This window comes from Platalea leucorodia, assembly GCF_965183815.1.
Source record: "Platalea leucorodia genome assembly, chromosome: 4".
Lineage (NCBI taxonomy): Eukaryota > Metazoa > Chordata > Aves > Pelecaniformes > Threskiornithidae > Platalea > Platalea leucorodia.
Window position 1 is genome coordinate 40254719 of NC_138826.1, and position 17626 is coordinate 40272344.

The 17626-nt window shown below is 38.7% G+C and overlaps 1 protein-coding gene across 4 annotated transcripts in view; it reads left to right on the forward strand.

Moving 5' to 3' along the window:
• Positions 1-17626, forward strand: part of PCDH15 (protocadherin related 15) — a gene marked incomplete at both ends in the record, with an annotated part of 380170 nt that overhangs the window by 22072 nt on the left and 340472 nt on the right. For 2 of the 4 annotated variants that reach the window (XM_082311053.1, XM_082311052.1), the window contains 2 exons: positions 9691-9705; positions 10413-10478. In XM_082311053.1, coding sequence (XP_082167179.1) covers positions 9691-9705; positions 10413-10478 — 81 coding nt within the window. The remainder of the gene's footprint in view (positions 1-9690; positions 9706-10412; positions 10479-17626) is intronic. The other 2 variants (XM_082311051.1, XM_082311054.1) reach the window with 1 other exon arrangement.

Genomic DNA, 17626 nt, shown 5'->3' on the forward strand with positions numbered 1-17626 from the left:
CCGAAAGACGGATGGTACTGCATTTTTCTAAAGCTGTAAAAGTAAAATAGCAATCCACAGCACTTGCAGGGCAATTTTCACATACCAAACCCTTTGTAGATACTATATCTGTAAAAAAAGAGTTGGAAGAATGGAAAAATAAAGCTACAAAATGGATCGGCTGTTCAGGTTGCACATTCCGTATAAAAGCATGTTTTCTGTGGCTGTGGGAACGAGAGCTTACAATAATGCTCTTTATTTGATTTATTTCCTTTTTGTACTTGGTTATCCATCAACCTCACTTTTTGTCCAGTTAAAAACAAAACCAAACCCAAATTCAGCTGCAGTCAGATTTTAACATTTGGATCATCTTTCACTTGAGTCTTTGAATTTCTGAGCTATGAATTTTAGAGTGTGCTTAAGTGAGCCACTCTGAAGCAAAGCACAGAAATTCAGTGTAGGTTTAAGAAGTATCGCAAATGTGTTTGAATCAAAGTCAAGTTTGCTGTCGTTCCTTCCCAGTTTCTACAATTAGAGATTTCTGTCAGGAAGAGCTGAAAATAGTCTGTGAAAGCCCTTCTTATGCTATTTTCAATACAGAGCAATTGTAGTACAAGCCTGCTAATGTAAAGGTTATGCCAAGCTTATCCTAAATTGCACAGCTGTAGTTCTGAATTCAGTTACACAGGAAACAAGGCAGGACATTTTCCCCTTAAATTGGGTTGCTTAGTTACTCAATTTAAATGTATGGTTCTATGTAGCTCTTTATTAGGAACCTTGTTCTGCAAATGAAGATGTTTAGAGAGACTCTTTCATGGGGTTTTTCTGTGAGTGTTCCCCGATGAATGAGCGGTGGAAGTACAAAATGTGGAGGTAAGTATAAGGTCTTTCAAAGGACTCTTCCCTTAATGAGCAATTGGGGCATTTCTGAGAATAAAGTGCATCTGAAAACAGAAATACATTTTCCAGCAGATTTAACTGTGAGGTGCTTTAACCTCAGTCAATGCCATAGTCTGTTAGAATTTCAGTTCCTGCATCTCCAATTTAAATAAAGCAGAGAACACACTATCACTTGCCCTGCATATCACCAACTCCCAATTTCAATCTATAAAATCCGTGGGCTTGAGGTTTCAATGTATTCATTGATATTCTGTTTTGTGGACACTTAGTTGTCTTGAAACAGGCTTTCTCAGTAGCTTGTACTCTGTCCAACCACCCCAGCGATTCAGAATCTGCCCTTGTGGCCCTTGCTGTTCTGGCAACATTTTAGTAAATCAATCGGTGCAGGTGTTTTGACTGTGTTCCATCGTACATCTTTCGTGTGGTGCATGCCCAAACTGTCTTTAATTTCCAGTCAGATCAGGCAGAAATCATGTGTCTTTTTTTTTTTTATTAATGACTTCTCATTAATTTCTTACTTAAAATGGTCACAGTATTATCAGTGACCCAGATTTGAGGAGTGGACTTAGTGGTTCTCGCTGTATATCTCTAAGTATTTTATGTGCTTAACAGTGCAAAAGAAATGGGGAAAAAAGGCTTTAAATACTTTGACTTCCCCAACCCTTTTTCGCAAGCTCTTTTTTCTTTCTTTCTCAACACCGATGGAAAGAGTCAGAGTTGAAGAAAAGAGTATGCTTGAAATTAAGACTGCTGCTTAATGCTTCCTGCTCTCACTGAACTAAGGAGCGCTGCTGAATGTTGAGTGTTTGCTTTGTTTTATTCTCACTAGAGCAAAATTAAAACGCATATAAATGCAGAGGGGAAGAAACGAAACTTTAAAAATCTAGACTTTTAGCTCCGTTTTCGGTACTAGAAAACTCTCCTCTGCTCATTTAGGCTTTTCTCTAACTCTGCTCCCACTCCTTTGGTTCTGGAAAATACTTTTGGTTTGCTTGCTGTGTCAGGATTTTTGTAGTACCGAATGACTTGCCAGTGCTTCATTCTTCTAGAGGCTGGCTTCCCAGCATTTGGTGTTGAACTTTGCAAGGTTTTCTCTGTAATCACATGTATAGCAAATAAAGTGGCTTTAGTGTCTCTGGTGCGGAGCACATGTAGGCAGCTGGGCCTGTAATCCCAATGTTCAGAGAAATCATTTGTGTGTTAGGCTATGGTCAGACAGTCTCTTCAGAAACTGGGGGAGTGGATCAAGGTGTCAGAGCTTCCCATCTCACTTGCCAGTCATTTGTTACTGCTTTGTCGTCAGCTGCTATTATTCAAACAGTTGAGCCAAATTAAAAGGGCGCACATGGTCACCTCGTGGACTTAAGGGCAAAATGAGCTGGCTTAGTTCAAATGTAGATGTCCTCTGCAGGTCAGCAGCAGAGATGACTTTTCCTTCAGTCAGGAGACAGTGACATCTTAAACTGCCACGGTATTTCTGATAAAATGTAGTACGATGTGGTGTTAGCCTGAAAACTATTGCTTGTGCTCATCTACGTTAGTTTTAAAGAGGGGTTGACTGCTCCTATCTGTTGTTAACATTCCTTACTGTTACATTTGCACATATGGCTTAAAAATTATCTCGGTGCAATTGATGGTGATTCCCGAGGCATCAGCAGGGCTCTTTGCCTAGAGGCTCCAGAGTTGCGATCGGCCACAAATGACTTTGTTTAAAGATGGCAACCAATTTTAATACTAAATTTCCCATGTTACCATTTTTGTTATTCATAGCGTATAGTCATTGAAGTGGATCAGAATCCTGAACTCACTTTAAATTATTGTTTGCTGCAATATTTAGGGGTAATAAAATGGTTTATTGAAGTCATAGAGGGTCAGTAGGGAGTGGTTGGATACTGTTTCTTCGTACACCATGATGAAGTGGTACCATGTGAACAAGTAGCGACTAGGTTCAAATTAAGCTTGCTTTAAGATGCTGTAGATGCTACACGCTTTCATGGATTCAGGAAGGGTTTGGACAAATGACAGAAAAAAAAAACAAGAGTTAATACTGTATTCTTGGAATATTGCTTTTGTAGGCTGTGCTTGAAGATAGGTTTGAGTATTTCTTGTTGAACAAATATGGCTTTAATTCAGTGTGTCAGAGTTGTCAGGCCTTAATTCCGTCCTTTGAGTTCACAGCTTTACAGGGAAGCTGTTGTCAGTGTGACGCACATCACCTTTCACAATGTTTTCGGCTTGGATTAAGTGTACAGGCAAATACTGAGTAATTGTTAAGTTTAACATTCTGAACTTCATTAATACAACAAAAGTGGCTGAAACATAAATACAGAGTAGTTGTGTGGTGTGATTTTTCTGACTCGGGGAGAAGCCCTATGTAAGCAAGACTGATGCTGAAGAGTAATGGAGCCTTCTACAACTACTGATAAAGTTTAGAGTGTGATCTTTGTTCCAGTGGTGAATTAAAGAATGAAATTTTATTCTGCCAACAAATAAAATAATTTACTTCAGCAGTTAGTGAGTAGAATTTTATTAAATAAGAAGTCTTTTAAATCAGGCTGCGTATCTGCTAGGAGCCGAGTCATTTTTTTTGAGATTGCCTGTTGTACTCCCTAAGACTGTTTGTTTAAATAAAAACAAACAAAGCTACTTATCTGAATATATAAAAGCAAAATTGAATACAAGATGAAATGTAAAATAACTTAGAGTAATAATTGGGTGTTTCTGAAGCAGCTGGAAGAAGAGTTGGTGATTAGCATATCGAAGTGGATTTTTTTTCAGTTTTAATTTCAGGAGCGCTTAGGAGGAGCTGACAGTTATTTCACAGAATAATGTCCCCAGAAAGGTTCAGGCTGGCTGTTTGTTTTCCAGCGGGCTGTGCTCCCTGCAGCGCAGCTCACTCTTTTAAATGAGTGTAAAATTCTTTCTGTCTTTGATGTGGTAGGACTAAGTTACTGCACTTTTCTTAAACTTGTGCTCTGTTACTAGGAGCACAAATTCCCTCTCAAGTGTTGTGGGAGACTTTTTTTTTTTTGTTATAATCACTTAAATTTATAAGGCTTTGTGGGGCAAGCCATTTTCATTATTAAACTTGAAAGCAGCTGATGCGATTGCATGCCTTGCAGTCCTATGATTTAATGATCAGAACAGCTAACTTCAGACACTGCTCCCAACTATATTCAAATGTTTTACTTAGCTGGAATTCAGGGATATATGAAGCCTGAATGGGTATCTTGGGTTTCCAAGTAATTACGTTTAGTAGAGGGGTGTTCTAGGCAATTCTTGATCACTGCGGCTACTTCTAATGATACAAAAATTCACGGATGCTTCTCCTCACAGTCTGAATCCCCCCAAGGGAGAAACGGAGTATTCGGAGGGTCCCTGAAATGAAACTCAATAGCAACGAAGTTACTATTAAGCAGGTATCCTTTACTGCAGCGCTGGGCAGCACTGGGGATTCTCCACCATAAGTGCTCCACCGATTTGGTGGAATTTCAGAGATTATATACTATAAAATCCTACATATTCACAGGATTTCTGAGAAATCATTTACATAAACATGAGATTTCCTGGAACTTATTAACATATGCAAATGTCCGATCCGCATGCACAGTCGTCTCCCGTGGTGGTCTTCAGGTGGTCTTTGGGGTCTTCAGATGAAGGCTCGTAGTCTTCTTCACTGTGTTCGCTGATTGACCTTTGCTTCTGCGCAAACTCAGTCCTAGGATCACGTAAATGGTGTCCTTCAAGGCTGTTGTCATTCTTTTGTGACCCTCTGTCTTCCATGTATTTGTTCTCCCAAGGCCCAGTTGTCTGAGATGGGATTATCCCGGAGCCCCCTTATTTTATAACCATTCTAACTACTCCCTAAATCACAAAGGCCTTTCTTTTGTTTAGTTAAATGACTAAGGTATTGAAATATACTCCTTGCCCCTAGGCTTTTCAGGAGGCATTTTGATGCAGTGGCTTTGTCTATCTTGGCTTTAACCCTTTCACTAACTTCGTGTCTTCATTGTCAGACAGGTGTGTGAGGCTACAGCTGTCTTTGCAAGTGTATGAATGTGGGGCTTATAGGAAGTGGTATTAAGGAGATACTCGCAAAGGCAGTAGGAGACCGGTTTGTAAGGTCCTTTGAAAGAGGTTTGTGGAGGAACTTGCCAGAGAGGGGCTGTGAGGATGCAGTTGGCCTTTTGGACAGCTGGTGGGAATGAGGAGAAGAGAGTTCAGGAGGGCAAAGCACACTGCTGTTAACTGCAAACCCCCACACCTGTGGGGGAGCGGTGGTGGGAAGGGGCCTTTGGCCGTCAGGCAGGTTAACCCCTGGCTCGTCGCAGGACTGTCTCCATTCAAGTGTCTTTAGAGTTCTTGGTGTTGCATGTCAGCTCCCCACACTTGAAGTTTCTTATTAGCTAATTCAATAACACTTGTTTTCATTTTTATAGCTGTTTCTGTTTACTTTAGCTGTGAAGCTGAAACAGCGAGAAGTCCTTTAAGTAATGTAACCCTTGCATAGGAAGTGGCTTTGAGGGGGCAAGGATGAGGTGAAAGGACGGTGATCAGGGGCTCCCTGTTGGCAGAGTACAGGATTATTCACGTTGTTATGTTTGTTTCGGCTCAGGCTGTTTGACCTTGCTGAGCATCTTACCTAGAACAATGATTGAGGGTTTCCTCTGAGCCATCTCATTAAAAATAATTAGAAATTAAAATAATGAAAATTAGTTATCAGAAACCAAATGGATCTGAGCCATGTAACTGTTCCATGAAGAGTTTGTTAAATAGATTTTTCAGTTTGCTCCCAAGGAGACAGGCTCTTTATTTATCTGCCTTTGCCTTGATCGTATAATTGTAACGCAAGTGCACTAGTTAGATGAAACAGTGAAGTTAATGACAGGAACAAAAATGCTTTTCTGTAAGCTTTTAGGAAAGCCTTCATAGCTTATTGGTTTATTTACTAAGTTTTATTTGCCTGATGCCTACTGCCTGTTCTGTTAATCATGATTACATTTACCAGTGCTGCTGCTTAGGCAGAAAACATATCGTGAAAACTGTAGATAGGGAAGCTCATTTATGTAGTGCCTTTTCTGCCTTTCTTAAAGTGTGTTCAGTTTAGCGTGATTTGACTTCCATGACTACTCCATTATGTCCGGGAATTTCAAGGACAACTTGGTTTTTGTTGAGACAGTTAGAACAAATAAATGTAGAACAAACAAGCCATGGTTCGGTGTATCGCCTCTCCCTGCGCCCGGCAGAGCGGTGGTTCCTTCCATCGGTAAGACAAGCCAGACGGCCTCTGCCTGCGCGCTGTTCCTGCTGCTGCTCGCTGGCTGCTGCTTGGTGGGGCATGGGGCCTCTTTTCAAAGAAACTATGTGACGGAAAGAAACCGTCCTGTCTTAACAGTTGCAGTAGCTTTATTAAAAATGTGAATTGTTAGTTAGGTGCATGTCAGTATTCTGGTAATAATCTGTAGTGTGAAATTGGAATAGTTAAATATCTAATAGTTTTATACTGAGGCCCACAATCAGACATAGGGCACTTTAAAATGAAAGAACAGGAAAGTAAAGTCTTGTGTAAATATTTCCTTCATAAGTCACCTTTCGTGCTGCAATTATCTGTGCTTGTTTGTGTTAAATAAAGCAATCTGTTACTGCTGAAATAATTTCTGTTGAGGAACGTTTCAATAAAACTTGAGAAAAACTAAGCCCCGTCTCATAATATCGCTGAGGAGCATTTCATGTAATCCTTTTCATAAGGAAATAAAGGTATGTTTCAAAAATGCTGAAATTGCATTTTTGTGCTGTTCCTGCTGTGGAATAGTGTTCCAGGATCTACCTTCTTTGCCAGTCTCACAAAAAAAAAAAAAAAAAGAAAAAAAAAAAAAGGTTCAGGCTGGAAATGTACTTTTTAAATTTGTGGGCAGCATGCAGCTATTTCTCCTTTGTACTCGGTGTTCTTTGTGCTGGTATTGCTCTTTAGTTCAAGTAACTCATTTTTCCTCCTTGATATTTACCCAAGTGTATTTCTAGAGAGCTTTCATTTTCCTAGACTAAATAATTCAAGCCTCTGTCATCTTTATAGGATGGATTCTCCATCCTCCTGATGATGGGAATAACCCTACTGTGCACCTGGCTATGTCTGAAGATGTTCTTTTTCATGTATCCAATATTTCCCACCAGGTCTCGCTGGTGCCTGGTGATACAACAGTGCTTGAGCTTATTTCTTATTGAGGTCTTATTGCTGCTGCTGTTTATTGATTGTGTTTTGCAAGGGGGAAAAAAAAAAAGGTACTACCCATGATTTACAACATGTAACTTGTCTTTGAGGTTTTTAATTAAAATTATTGTCTCCCTTTCAATTGGAAATTTATGTAAGACTACAATTTTAAATTTATCTGTTCAGTGTGTGGTGATGAATGTGAAACTAAATAAGGCTGTGGCATTATTAGGTTCAGTCTTTGAGAAGGGGAGGGAAGGGTGACAGACATCTTAAAAAGCAATCTGATATTAGGCTAGTACTGACGTGGTTGAAATTATATGAAATAATCTGTAAACTCTTATCTAAGCAATAAAGCTACATGTTTCTTCAGAAATTTTTTATTGGTGCCATGAGGGTAGTCCACAGCAAGATTTCTACTACACATCCTGTTTATTTTTTTTTTCTCCCCCAGCTGTAGAAATAGTTTTGGCTATTGCTCTAATCTCTTCTTCTCATTGAAATTTATCTCATGATAAATTTTATTGCTTCACCTGCTCACACCTGCAATAAATCCTTATCACTGAACTTAACTGTATAGTCTGCCTTTTCTCTGAGACTATATCCAGATTTCAATGCTGAACATTGATTTTGAACATACCGAATAACTGCCTTGATTATAATTCTGGAAATCCTGATGTGTTTGATGGAAAAGCAATCCTGTGAAAAGGCTGCTGACATGTAATTGACTTGTAATTTTGGTGATTTTCTTATTGAAGAGTAGAACTAGAGGTTGGCCTGATTTGAGTGAACTTTTCATTGAGGCACCCAACAAGGAGAAAACATCATCATGGAAACATAGATGATGGGGAAGCAAGCTCATTCAGTTTTCAAAAAAATCATTATTATTCTTTTGGTAAGGCATATGCAATTTTTAGAATTAAAAATTGCCCCTGCTTTGGATTTCTTTTCGGCTGCGTGTGTGGTGATTGCTGTTCAATGGCAAATAGCAGGACCATTCATGAAAACAAAGACTCAGTACAAGTTTGTATCAGTGAGCTTCGTTGCCCTAATGAAGAGTTTGTTGAAGGGTGATTCAGTTATCCAAATCCTAAACTTGTAGAAAGTTATAACACATGTCTCTGGAAAAAGTTAGAGCTGTGTCTGTTATGTTCCTGATATTTTTATAGCATCCACTGAAAAAAATAAGAGCAGGAAAAAACTATATTCTTATTTCATGTAGGTATGCAAACATTGCTTATCTTCCCACAGGATATGTCTATAGGAAACTACAATGAAATGAAGGGTGTAGTTTTTCAGGTGGTCTGTTTGCTCTGTTAATGCCTTCAAAACAAAAAGCTTTAAAATTATCAACAGAAAATATTCAATTTTTATGTATCAAAACAGAGCATATAAGAATAAAAGGAAAAAGTACTGAGAATTTGTTCATTAAACAATTTTATTTAGACTGCTTAGGACAGCAAACCAAGTGGGTTCGTGAAACTTCACAAGCAGTGTCACTGATAGAAGGAGAGTGAGCAGGTACCCGCGCAAACTCTCTGTATTTTACCTTCAGAGCAAGGTTTGCCTCTTTGTTTTAAAAAAAAAAAAAAAAAATGATTACAGCGTGGCTGTTAGTATTAATTCAGGTGTTGGTCAGGCTGTTCATGAATATTAGCAGCCTCAAGGAATGCCGTGCTATCACTCGTTACCCTCGACGTTTAGAAGTTTGGTCTTGCAGCTGAACTCATCAGCTGAATAGCAAAGCTGTTGCTAGAGGAAATTACCGTGCCACGGAGATGTCCTTCAGGGGCTTCACCTAAACAGAGATCTGAATAAATGCTTCGCTGTTTTGATCTTCCTTCATATGTCTTGTCTGTGCTGGGGTAATTATAGTCTGTAATTAGCTGCAGTGCAATTCTTCGGAAGTCAGTGAATGTGTAATTTTTACTTGAAGCTGGGAAATAGCATTTTACCTCGGCTTGCTCTTGTGTTTAATTTACAGATGATGTTCTGTTGGGATTTTTGTGGCAAATGTTTAGACCTCTCAAAAAAACAAACAAACAAACAAACAAAAAACCCAAAACAAAACAAAAAACCAAAAAACAAACAGTGATACTCCAGCATTTCTTTCCTTGGTGAGAAACCAGTTAGAAGCTGTCATTTCTTACAAATGGAGTGTAGCCATCCACGTGGCTGGGGCTGTGTCAGGAGGATCAAAGGAGCATCTAAATATCTTTAAAAATGTAGACTGTAATATCATATACAGTTTTCCATGGTGAAATGGGAAGGAGAATGCTTGTCTCTTATCACGCTGTTTCAGTGGTACTGTGCGGCTCTTTGAAAATGAAAAGTGCTTCTTAATTAACTTTTATTTGTGTGCTTTAAAGAGGTAATATTTTTCTACTATTTAATGTAGAAAAACCAAATTGTTCACGAAGCACAGTCATCACATGTAGTATACATGCTTTTATATATTTTAAGACTACACCTATGCATTTGCTAGCTCTGCATGTACTGCTTTGTCTTTGAACCTATCTTTTGAGTAAACCAACAAAATCTTACTTATTTTCTTTCGTTATTCTGCTCTGCTTCCATTGATGACTCTAAACTTTTGACTCCAGACTGGCAATATGAGGGTAAGATGGCAAAATGTAACTTCCTGAACATTGCTCGTCTGTTTTTGATTTTTATTTTCCTTAGAACATTATTAAAATTCTGTTCACTCTCTTTAATTAGATCCTTTTGTTGCAATTAAATTCAAATTATGTTTGTTTCTGTTGTGAAGCTTTAATTACAATTTATACCCTTTAATCATTCCTCTGTTATTTCTTTGGGTTAAATTACCATCGTATTATCCCTGTCCTGAAGGACTTCTGCTTCACCGAGATCCCTGGTGGTATCTTTAGAGCAAGACACAAACAGATTCATAGCGTAGCCATCAAACTGTATTGTGGTGGTATGTGACAACGCTTCGGGGGGTGTGTGTGTGTTCATGACACGGAAAGGAGGGCTCACGTAAGAGATAACAGAACAAACCGTATTAAGTTCTTGCTGTTTAAGTGTTTGTTTTAAATATGGATCAGCATCTGAGATGTTAAATCCTTTGTCATCAGATTCTTCTTTGCTTTATAAAGGTTATCTGGGCAAGGGATAAGAAAACAGCTCAGATTTTGATCCTCTCTGAGTGTAGCTTAGCTAACAGTTGTAGCTCTTATATACACCATATTTAAGTGAATACTTGTCTTCAGTATGCTGAATATGCTGACTTGTTTTAAAAAACAGCAACAAAACCCCCAGATCCTTCTTCTGGAATTAGAAATAACTTCTCTTTTCATCTTTATAGATTGCAAATTGGCCAGAACAGGTCCTCCCGCCACAATAGTTCCTATTGACGAAGAAAGTCGGAACGGTGAGTGCACCTCGGTTTTCCGCGACACCCCGTCGGTTACCCCACGTTAGCTGGTCAGGGTGTAGAGGCGCTTGTGGGGGAGTGGGGTGTCCGGCTCAGCAGTGAGGACCCCTGTATTTCGACTTTGAGGACTGGTCTCTGAAAACCTGTTAACGAGGGTTGTGGGTGGAGAAGTGACGGTGATCCAAAATGCTGAAGAGGGGTCATTCTTCTTGAAAATTTTATGTTTTGATGACATTGGTCTTCAACTCCAGATGGCTCTTGTGAATATGCATTTAGTTTTAACAAGCATTTAGACCACAATTATTTGTAATACAACAGTAGTTTAGCTCCCCTGTTGCTAATATGCCAGCTTATTTTTTTTTACCATCTTGACTTCTTATGTCAGTATGATGTTACTGGAGGACAAAATTCTGGTCAGTCTTTGTTTTTCTTGGTGGTGTGGTTAGGTAAAGCTGAAACCTTCTTTCTCTGAAGCTTCACGGGACTATTAATATTGCTGTTTTCTGGGTTTCACATGCAGCTTTTAGAAGGCTGCTTGTTGTTTTGCTCGAGGTTTAATAACATGAGTTTATGGACACCTCTGAAATGGCAAAACTTGCTTGCATATGTGCGAGTTTTCCATGACTATAATCATGGAAACTTCAAAAGAAAATGAATGGCCTTTTTTTTTTTTTTTCTTATTCTCCTGTCAAATCATACTGTTCTCAAATTGTTAATCTGTAGTCTTAGCATTGCATTTATGCAGCATGCTGTAATGTGAAGTGCTTTACCCCGTTAGTCAATGCTTTGCACAGGTGGCTGTTAACTGCTGATATTAAGTTACTAGTTTTCCTTGATTTTTATTTTGTGATAATTTTTTTTAACCTTGTAAACTAGGCACAGTTCTGGGCTGCATGTGGTTATGATATATCATATGTGGGTGCTTGAAACGGTGAACAAAGTCCAGGTCATGCTGGTGGAACCTCTCTGCTGTTATCCTTGGGGGAACTGCTTGCTGTTGTAGTTGCTCGAGGTCAGATGGATAAGACTCTGCAGGTTTTACTGGTAGGAGAACCAAAAAACCAATTATTGATATGTGCTGAAGAACTGTTAGTTGGTACTGGAGAGGCTTTTGAAAACAAGCTGTTTTCTTCCTCCAGTGCTGATTTTTTTTCTTGCAATCATGTCTGCTGAAACTAAAAAAATGATGCTTGGTCTCAGCAAAATGAAATTCCCCTGGTAATTGTGTCCACGCACTAAGCAGGACTCTTTTCTGTTTGTTTTGTTTTTTTGTAATGCAGCCTGAGTGCCATAAAAGTAACTTATACAGTGCAATATTAATTTCAGTAGAAAGCTGGATCATGTTTATATCATGCTTATATCAAGTGAAAAAAAATAAGTCTTTTTTTTTTTTTTTTCTTTCAGAGTGTTTCAATGGTGTGTTATCACAACATCCATGATAGGTCTTACTCTTTAATAGCAGAACTTGTGTGTGTAATCTGTGCTGTAATATTAGTTAACTACCATTACAATTGTTTAGTATTATGTGGTACCTAGGTAGTTCAAGGGTCCAGAATTAATACTGTGTTTTTTTTCCTTTGTCGTGAAAAATTCAATAATGCATGTACTATAGAAGGAGTCTTGGATTTGATGCTTATGAAATAATTGTATCCGTGTCACCTTTTCGGGAAGGCATCAAGTAGTATTGATAGGTAGTACTGGCATGTTTTACAGTGCTGTATCCTTATGTGCTAGCAGCACTCGAGTTGCTTGTCTGGAGAACGTGGTGGGAACAACAGCCGAAACCAAGGCTAGATGCTGACCACAGAATCGTTTGAAATGTAAACAAAAAATTTAGAGAATAAAAAGCTTGCAGCTCTCTAATTGAGTGGCATAATAAACTTTATTTCTTAGCTTTTTAGTGCTTGATTCAGTGTTGCTAAAAACTAGAAAGTTAACGTTTCTGTTCAAATGTAACTGGTCCTGCAAGAAAGATGGTTAAATTGAGTATGGTGGGGAGAGGTGTGAATTTTCTAAAGGCTTTGCATGTGTCTGCAATGATTTAATTTGTCTATTTCGCTATGAATTCTTATGAACCATTAACTCCCCATTAAAGAAGTCAAATTGGAAGTAGAAACTTCAATTCGCATTGTAGTTAATGGAAGCGACACGCCTCATCTGTAAGTCACAATATGTATTAAGTAAATGGATCTCCTGGGAAGCCAGTTCTTGAGTTGAAATGTCCTTAAACCTTTCGCTGTCTTTGTTGAAGTGGTAAGTTGTATCCTTCCCACAACCATGTGTGACTGAAATCAATGAAGGTGAAATCTCAGTACAGTGTAGAGGCTCAGTGGTTGAGTCGATGTTACTACTCGTGTACTTCATATTAGATAATTGTTTTTCTGCGAGTCTTGCTGAAACAGAATGTAGATATTTTTAAAATAGAAAAATAGTCACAGCAAAGGATGCGGAGCAGCTACCAGCAGATTTTGTTTTCCAGCTCTGTGTGTGCTTCCAGATGTCTTCAGGTTCAGGGCAAATGCTTTAGCTTGCTAGAGTTGAATTTGGATCCATGCTGAATGATGGGTATTGTTGCAGCTGAATGTGTGTGAGTACGCACCTGTGCGCTGACGTGCACACATACGTATATATTGGGGAATTAGAAAACTTAACTGATCACGTAACGCTTTGTTACTTGGATGCTTCCTGCATGCAACTGCACCCATTTTATTTATTTATTTATTTATTTATTTGGCCTTGTCTTGTGGTGATGCTCACATGCCTACAGAATATGCTTGTAAGTAGTGTCTGGCTATGCCATCAGTGTTGCAAAACATTAATACACTATTGTTAGTTACGCTCTTTTAATATACTGATATTTTATTTCTAGGCAAGCCACTATTTTATCCTGATGAGTGCACTTTCATTTGTGTGACACTTTGCTTTGGCTACGGTATCAATCTGTGCTCTACAGCACTGCCCTGGGCTGATTTCCTTACATGTTTTACACTACAGCTACAGCTTGAAATGATGAGTGAAAGAAGCAGACTCAGAGCTGATTCATCACCAGTAGGGCCTCAGTTAAATTTATAGAATGACTCCTGTTACATTCAGTAGAAATGGTTTGGTTACCAGAGCTCATCTCCTGTAGCCTTTCATCCTTCCTATGCATTAGAAGATGAATATGTATAAATGGTAAGGGGTTATAAATTAGTCAAAATAGCTCTGTCACCAAAAAACCTTTGTAAAAATCTTGACAAGAGAATAAACGGAGGATATAAAGGGTAATAAGGAAGGCCAGCTGAAGCGGTGTGTTGTGGTAAGAAAATGTTTTAATACAGGTTTTTGATACGTTGGGAGCTTTGGTACAAGGATTGGACATTGCTGTGTTATAGAGCATGCAGCCTGAAAGTGAAAATCATGGATATCAATACCAGAATCAATGGGGAGAGTGTATTTACTCTGTGTGAGAATTTACTAGAATAGTTTATCAAAAATTATTTCACATCATTTGCCATTCAGTCTCAAAATTGGCACTATATAGTTGTTAAAAGTGATAGCGAAGCTGTAGCGATAGACATTTGGATGATAGGCAGATTGTATGTTATACAACATTTCCAATGACCAAACAAACTTTGTATTGGAATTGCCAATAGATGTGGAGAAAGAATTTGCCTATTTATGTTCTAGTATATACAAATATGTCTCTAGGTCACTTAAAGTATGAAATCTAATCAGGTTATTTTAATTCCTTGCACTGCACTGGAGCTTTCAAAGTTCTGTTGTTGATGTTGGACTGTCTCTTCTAAGGTTTTAGAATGAAGATCTCAAAACAATAACTGAGTTAACACCTCTGTGTGATGTTTCGTTTCACCCAGTGCACATATTCGTCCTGTTCTGGCAACTGAATAAACAGAAAATCCTGCTCTTTAGAGTTATATCTTTAGTTCCACTGTAGTGAATGTCGCTTCTAAGCGTACTGAGTTCAGTCATTTTTAATTCACAAAAAGACTGGAGACCAGCAAATCTCAGGGAATAAAAATATTTTGCAAAATAACTATTCCTTTTTTTTATACTCAGACACACAGTTACCACGTCTGTCCTTTCAAGATCTCCTTGTGAGATCAGCATAGATGTTAGGATTTGACCATTTCCCACCACTGGATTAATATGTCTTTATATCAAGTAATTTAGGTACGATACTATGTTAGATTATAGGTGTGTTCCTGTGAAGAATCCTAGAAGGGGTGAATTTTACATTTCTTAAGTTATACGTGAACTATTTTTTCATTTTTCCTTTGTTTAACTGAATGGGTGATAGTACTTGAGATCATATTAACAGCAGAATTTAATTCTTCTAGATGTACAGGGTTTTTTTTTTATAGGCAGAGAGTTATTTTGACTCACGGATTTTTTTCATTACTGAATTTGAACTTGGTTTTAACTTTTTGTAAAAGACTGAACGAATGAGACTTATTCATACTTCCAACTTTTTCATTGCAACTGCACCCCAAGTGCTTGGGGCCCTTCATGAAGAGCTGCCTGTGCTTTTTTCCTTCAGAGCAGCATACTGAAATGCTAAAAGGCTTTGAATCTTTAAAAAGGGGTTTTCATGGAAAGTAGACTATTGGGAAATGACTTCTAAAAGAGGTAAAATTGAGATCTGGTAGATATGACTGATTAAAATAGAATTTGGAACAAAATGCGGAGGTTGGGGTGAGGGAGCGAGCAGGCTGCAGTGTTGCAGGCTTCTTGGCAGGATGTTGGGTGACCTCGCGTACAATGGGGGTGCACAGACAGAATAGCTGTACCTCTGTCACCTGCTGCTTGATATTTGCCTTTACGTGTTTTATTTTGGGATAGCTACAAAGTGAATAGAATACGGGCAAGTACTATGCAAATTTTAACAGATACTTGGTTTGGGTGTAAGTTGTATATATAGCTAATAGTCGGTATGCCGGTCGGGTGTCAACACAGAGATCAGTGTAACTCTAAAAGATGTACCCTAATGTGAAGAAGAATATGAACTAGTGTGTCTTAGTAATGCTTTCATAACAAAAACTCTGTAGTTATGAATGTTTTGTTTCTGTTCTTGCCTATGCTAGGTAAATCAGTAAATGTTGTTCTGCTTTTGATTTTATTTTTACTTTTTTGTTTCTCCCTCCCCGCGCTTAACAATGGTATAGAGTGCTAATGAATAGTTGGACCGTCCCCACAAATTACATGATCTCTCTCTCCTCTCTGTGCATAAATCTCCATAATCGTCACTGGGGATGTTTGGTATTTATGCAAACACAGGTAAGTAGGGGAATGAGCTTTCATGGCTGTAGATGGGTTTGGTATTATTTTTATATCTTTTCATCTTCCTGCTATCTTGGCAGCAATTTCTTGTCAGCCTCACTTCCTGGGGAGGCAGAGGATGTGTGATCACTCTACAAATCCCCATCAATAACTCCCTGCGGTGGGGGATTAAATGGGAAATAGGGCATGAATATGCAGGAACCCAAGCTGTGGTTTTGTTGTTGTTTTGGTGGGTTTTTTTGGTTTTTGTTTGTTTGTTTTTCTCCCCTGGTACTATTGGAGGAATTTATTTTCAGTTTAATTGTATGTAACGCTGGAGGAATGGATCTGATTACTAAAGCACATTGACAATGTCACTGCAAATTTCCATGCCATACCAAACTATTTTAACTTGTTTTTCAGGGGCAATTGACAGGGATTGAAGAATTGACGCAGGGATTGTGTCCCTAGAGGCACAAAATCTGTAGCCTCTCTTCTGAGACGGGCTTAAGTGTACTAATACATTTCCTATGGACTGTGCATGATGGCTTCTGAACAGCCATTACTTAATACAATTTTCAGTGACTACCCGTGTGGGCTGGAATTGAACTAATGAGCCTTAAAGATTAAGGGTCCTCCTATCCATCTCCTGTGTGGATCGTGTGCTGATTCCAGTCTGGCTGCCTGAAGACATTTTGGCTTAGGGGAGAAATTGATTTAGTAAAAATACCATTTTCTGCTTTGGAACGTTGCTGTGGTTGAACACAGGTGTATTGAGAATAGCATTTCTTAAGAGTTGTGGCTCTATGGTCTTTTCCTACTTTTCCCTTCTGTTTCTGAAAAAGGACAAATTAATGACTTGAAGGATGAGAAGGTGCTTCAACATCTTAATTTCTTCAAATACATCTTTCCTACAGAAATCATGTCTCTGGTATTATTGCTGTTTTGAAATTCTTTTATCTGAGAATTTTTTGGTTTTGCAGTTGGATTTTGAACATGCCACCAAGGCTATGTAATTGTTTTAAATACCATTTAATGGGTTTTTTAAACATTCAAAAGTCCACTTTAAGTCTACTCGAGGTGTTTGGGTTATTGAAACCCAGTGCATTTTTTCAACAAATACTCAGATTTAATTGTGGAAAGTGTTCTGTTATTTTACATCCTAAGAGTTGCTGTGTTCTAATTAGCGGAACTAAAATCTGCAGCAATTAATCTTGGCGTTTGGCCCTGTAAAGCCTTAGCAGGGAGAGCAGGCTGAGATGAGATGTGTAAAATGCGTAAAAGAGTTTAAACTTGCTAGCGTCCTATGTGTCCCTGTAACTCCCTTTATGCGTGTATGGTGAAAATACAAACTAAGATAAGTTAGAAGACTATTCTGTAAAATTTTGTGAAGTCATGTGCATCTAATTAAAAGCTCACATTTATTTTGCATGCTGACAAGTAAAACCGTGCATCCCAAGCTCCTGTTTTCCCCTTCTTGTTAGGAAAAGAAGCAGTGGGAAGGAAGGGAGGTAACACCCATCTCATGGTAGCGTAGCATGCTGTCCCAGAGACATTACCAGTGGAAGGAAGCAGTCTAAGCCTGGTGAAATAGCTGCTTCCATAGAAGGTTTCCTTGTGGAGCATGCAGGTTCACGTATCTGTAGGCCTGGTAAGTCTTTATATTATGCGTAAGGCTCACTCCTTTGACTTGTTGCACTGTCTGCAGTAGCTCTCTGTTTACCAGGAATGAGATGAGTCAGTTGACGTGGGGGGGGGCAGGGAGTTACAAATCAGATGAAAAAAGCAACCTGATCTAGTTGAAGTTGTCTCTGCCAGTTGCAGGGGGGATGGACTAGATGACCTTTAAAGGTCCCTTCCATCCCAAAGCATTCTATGATGAGCTG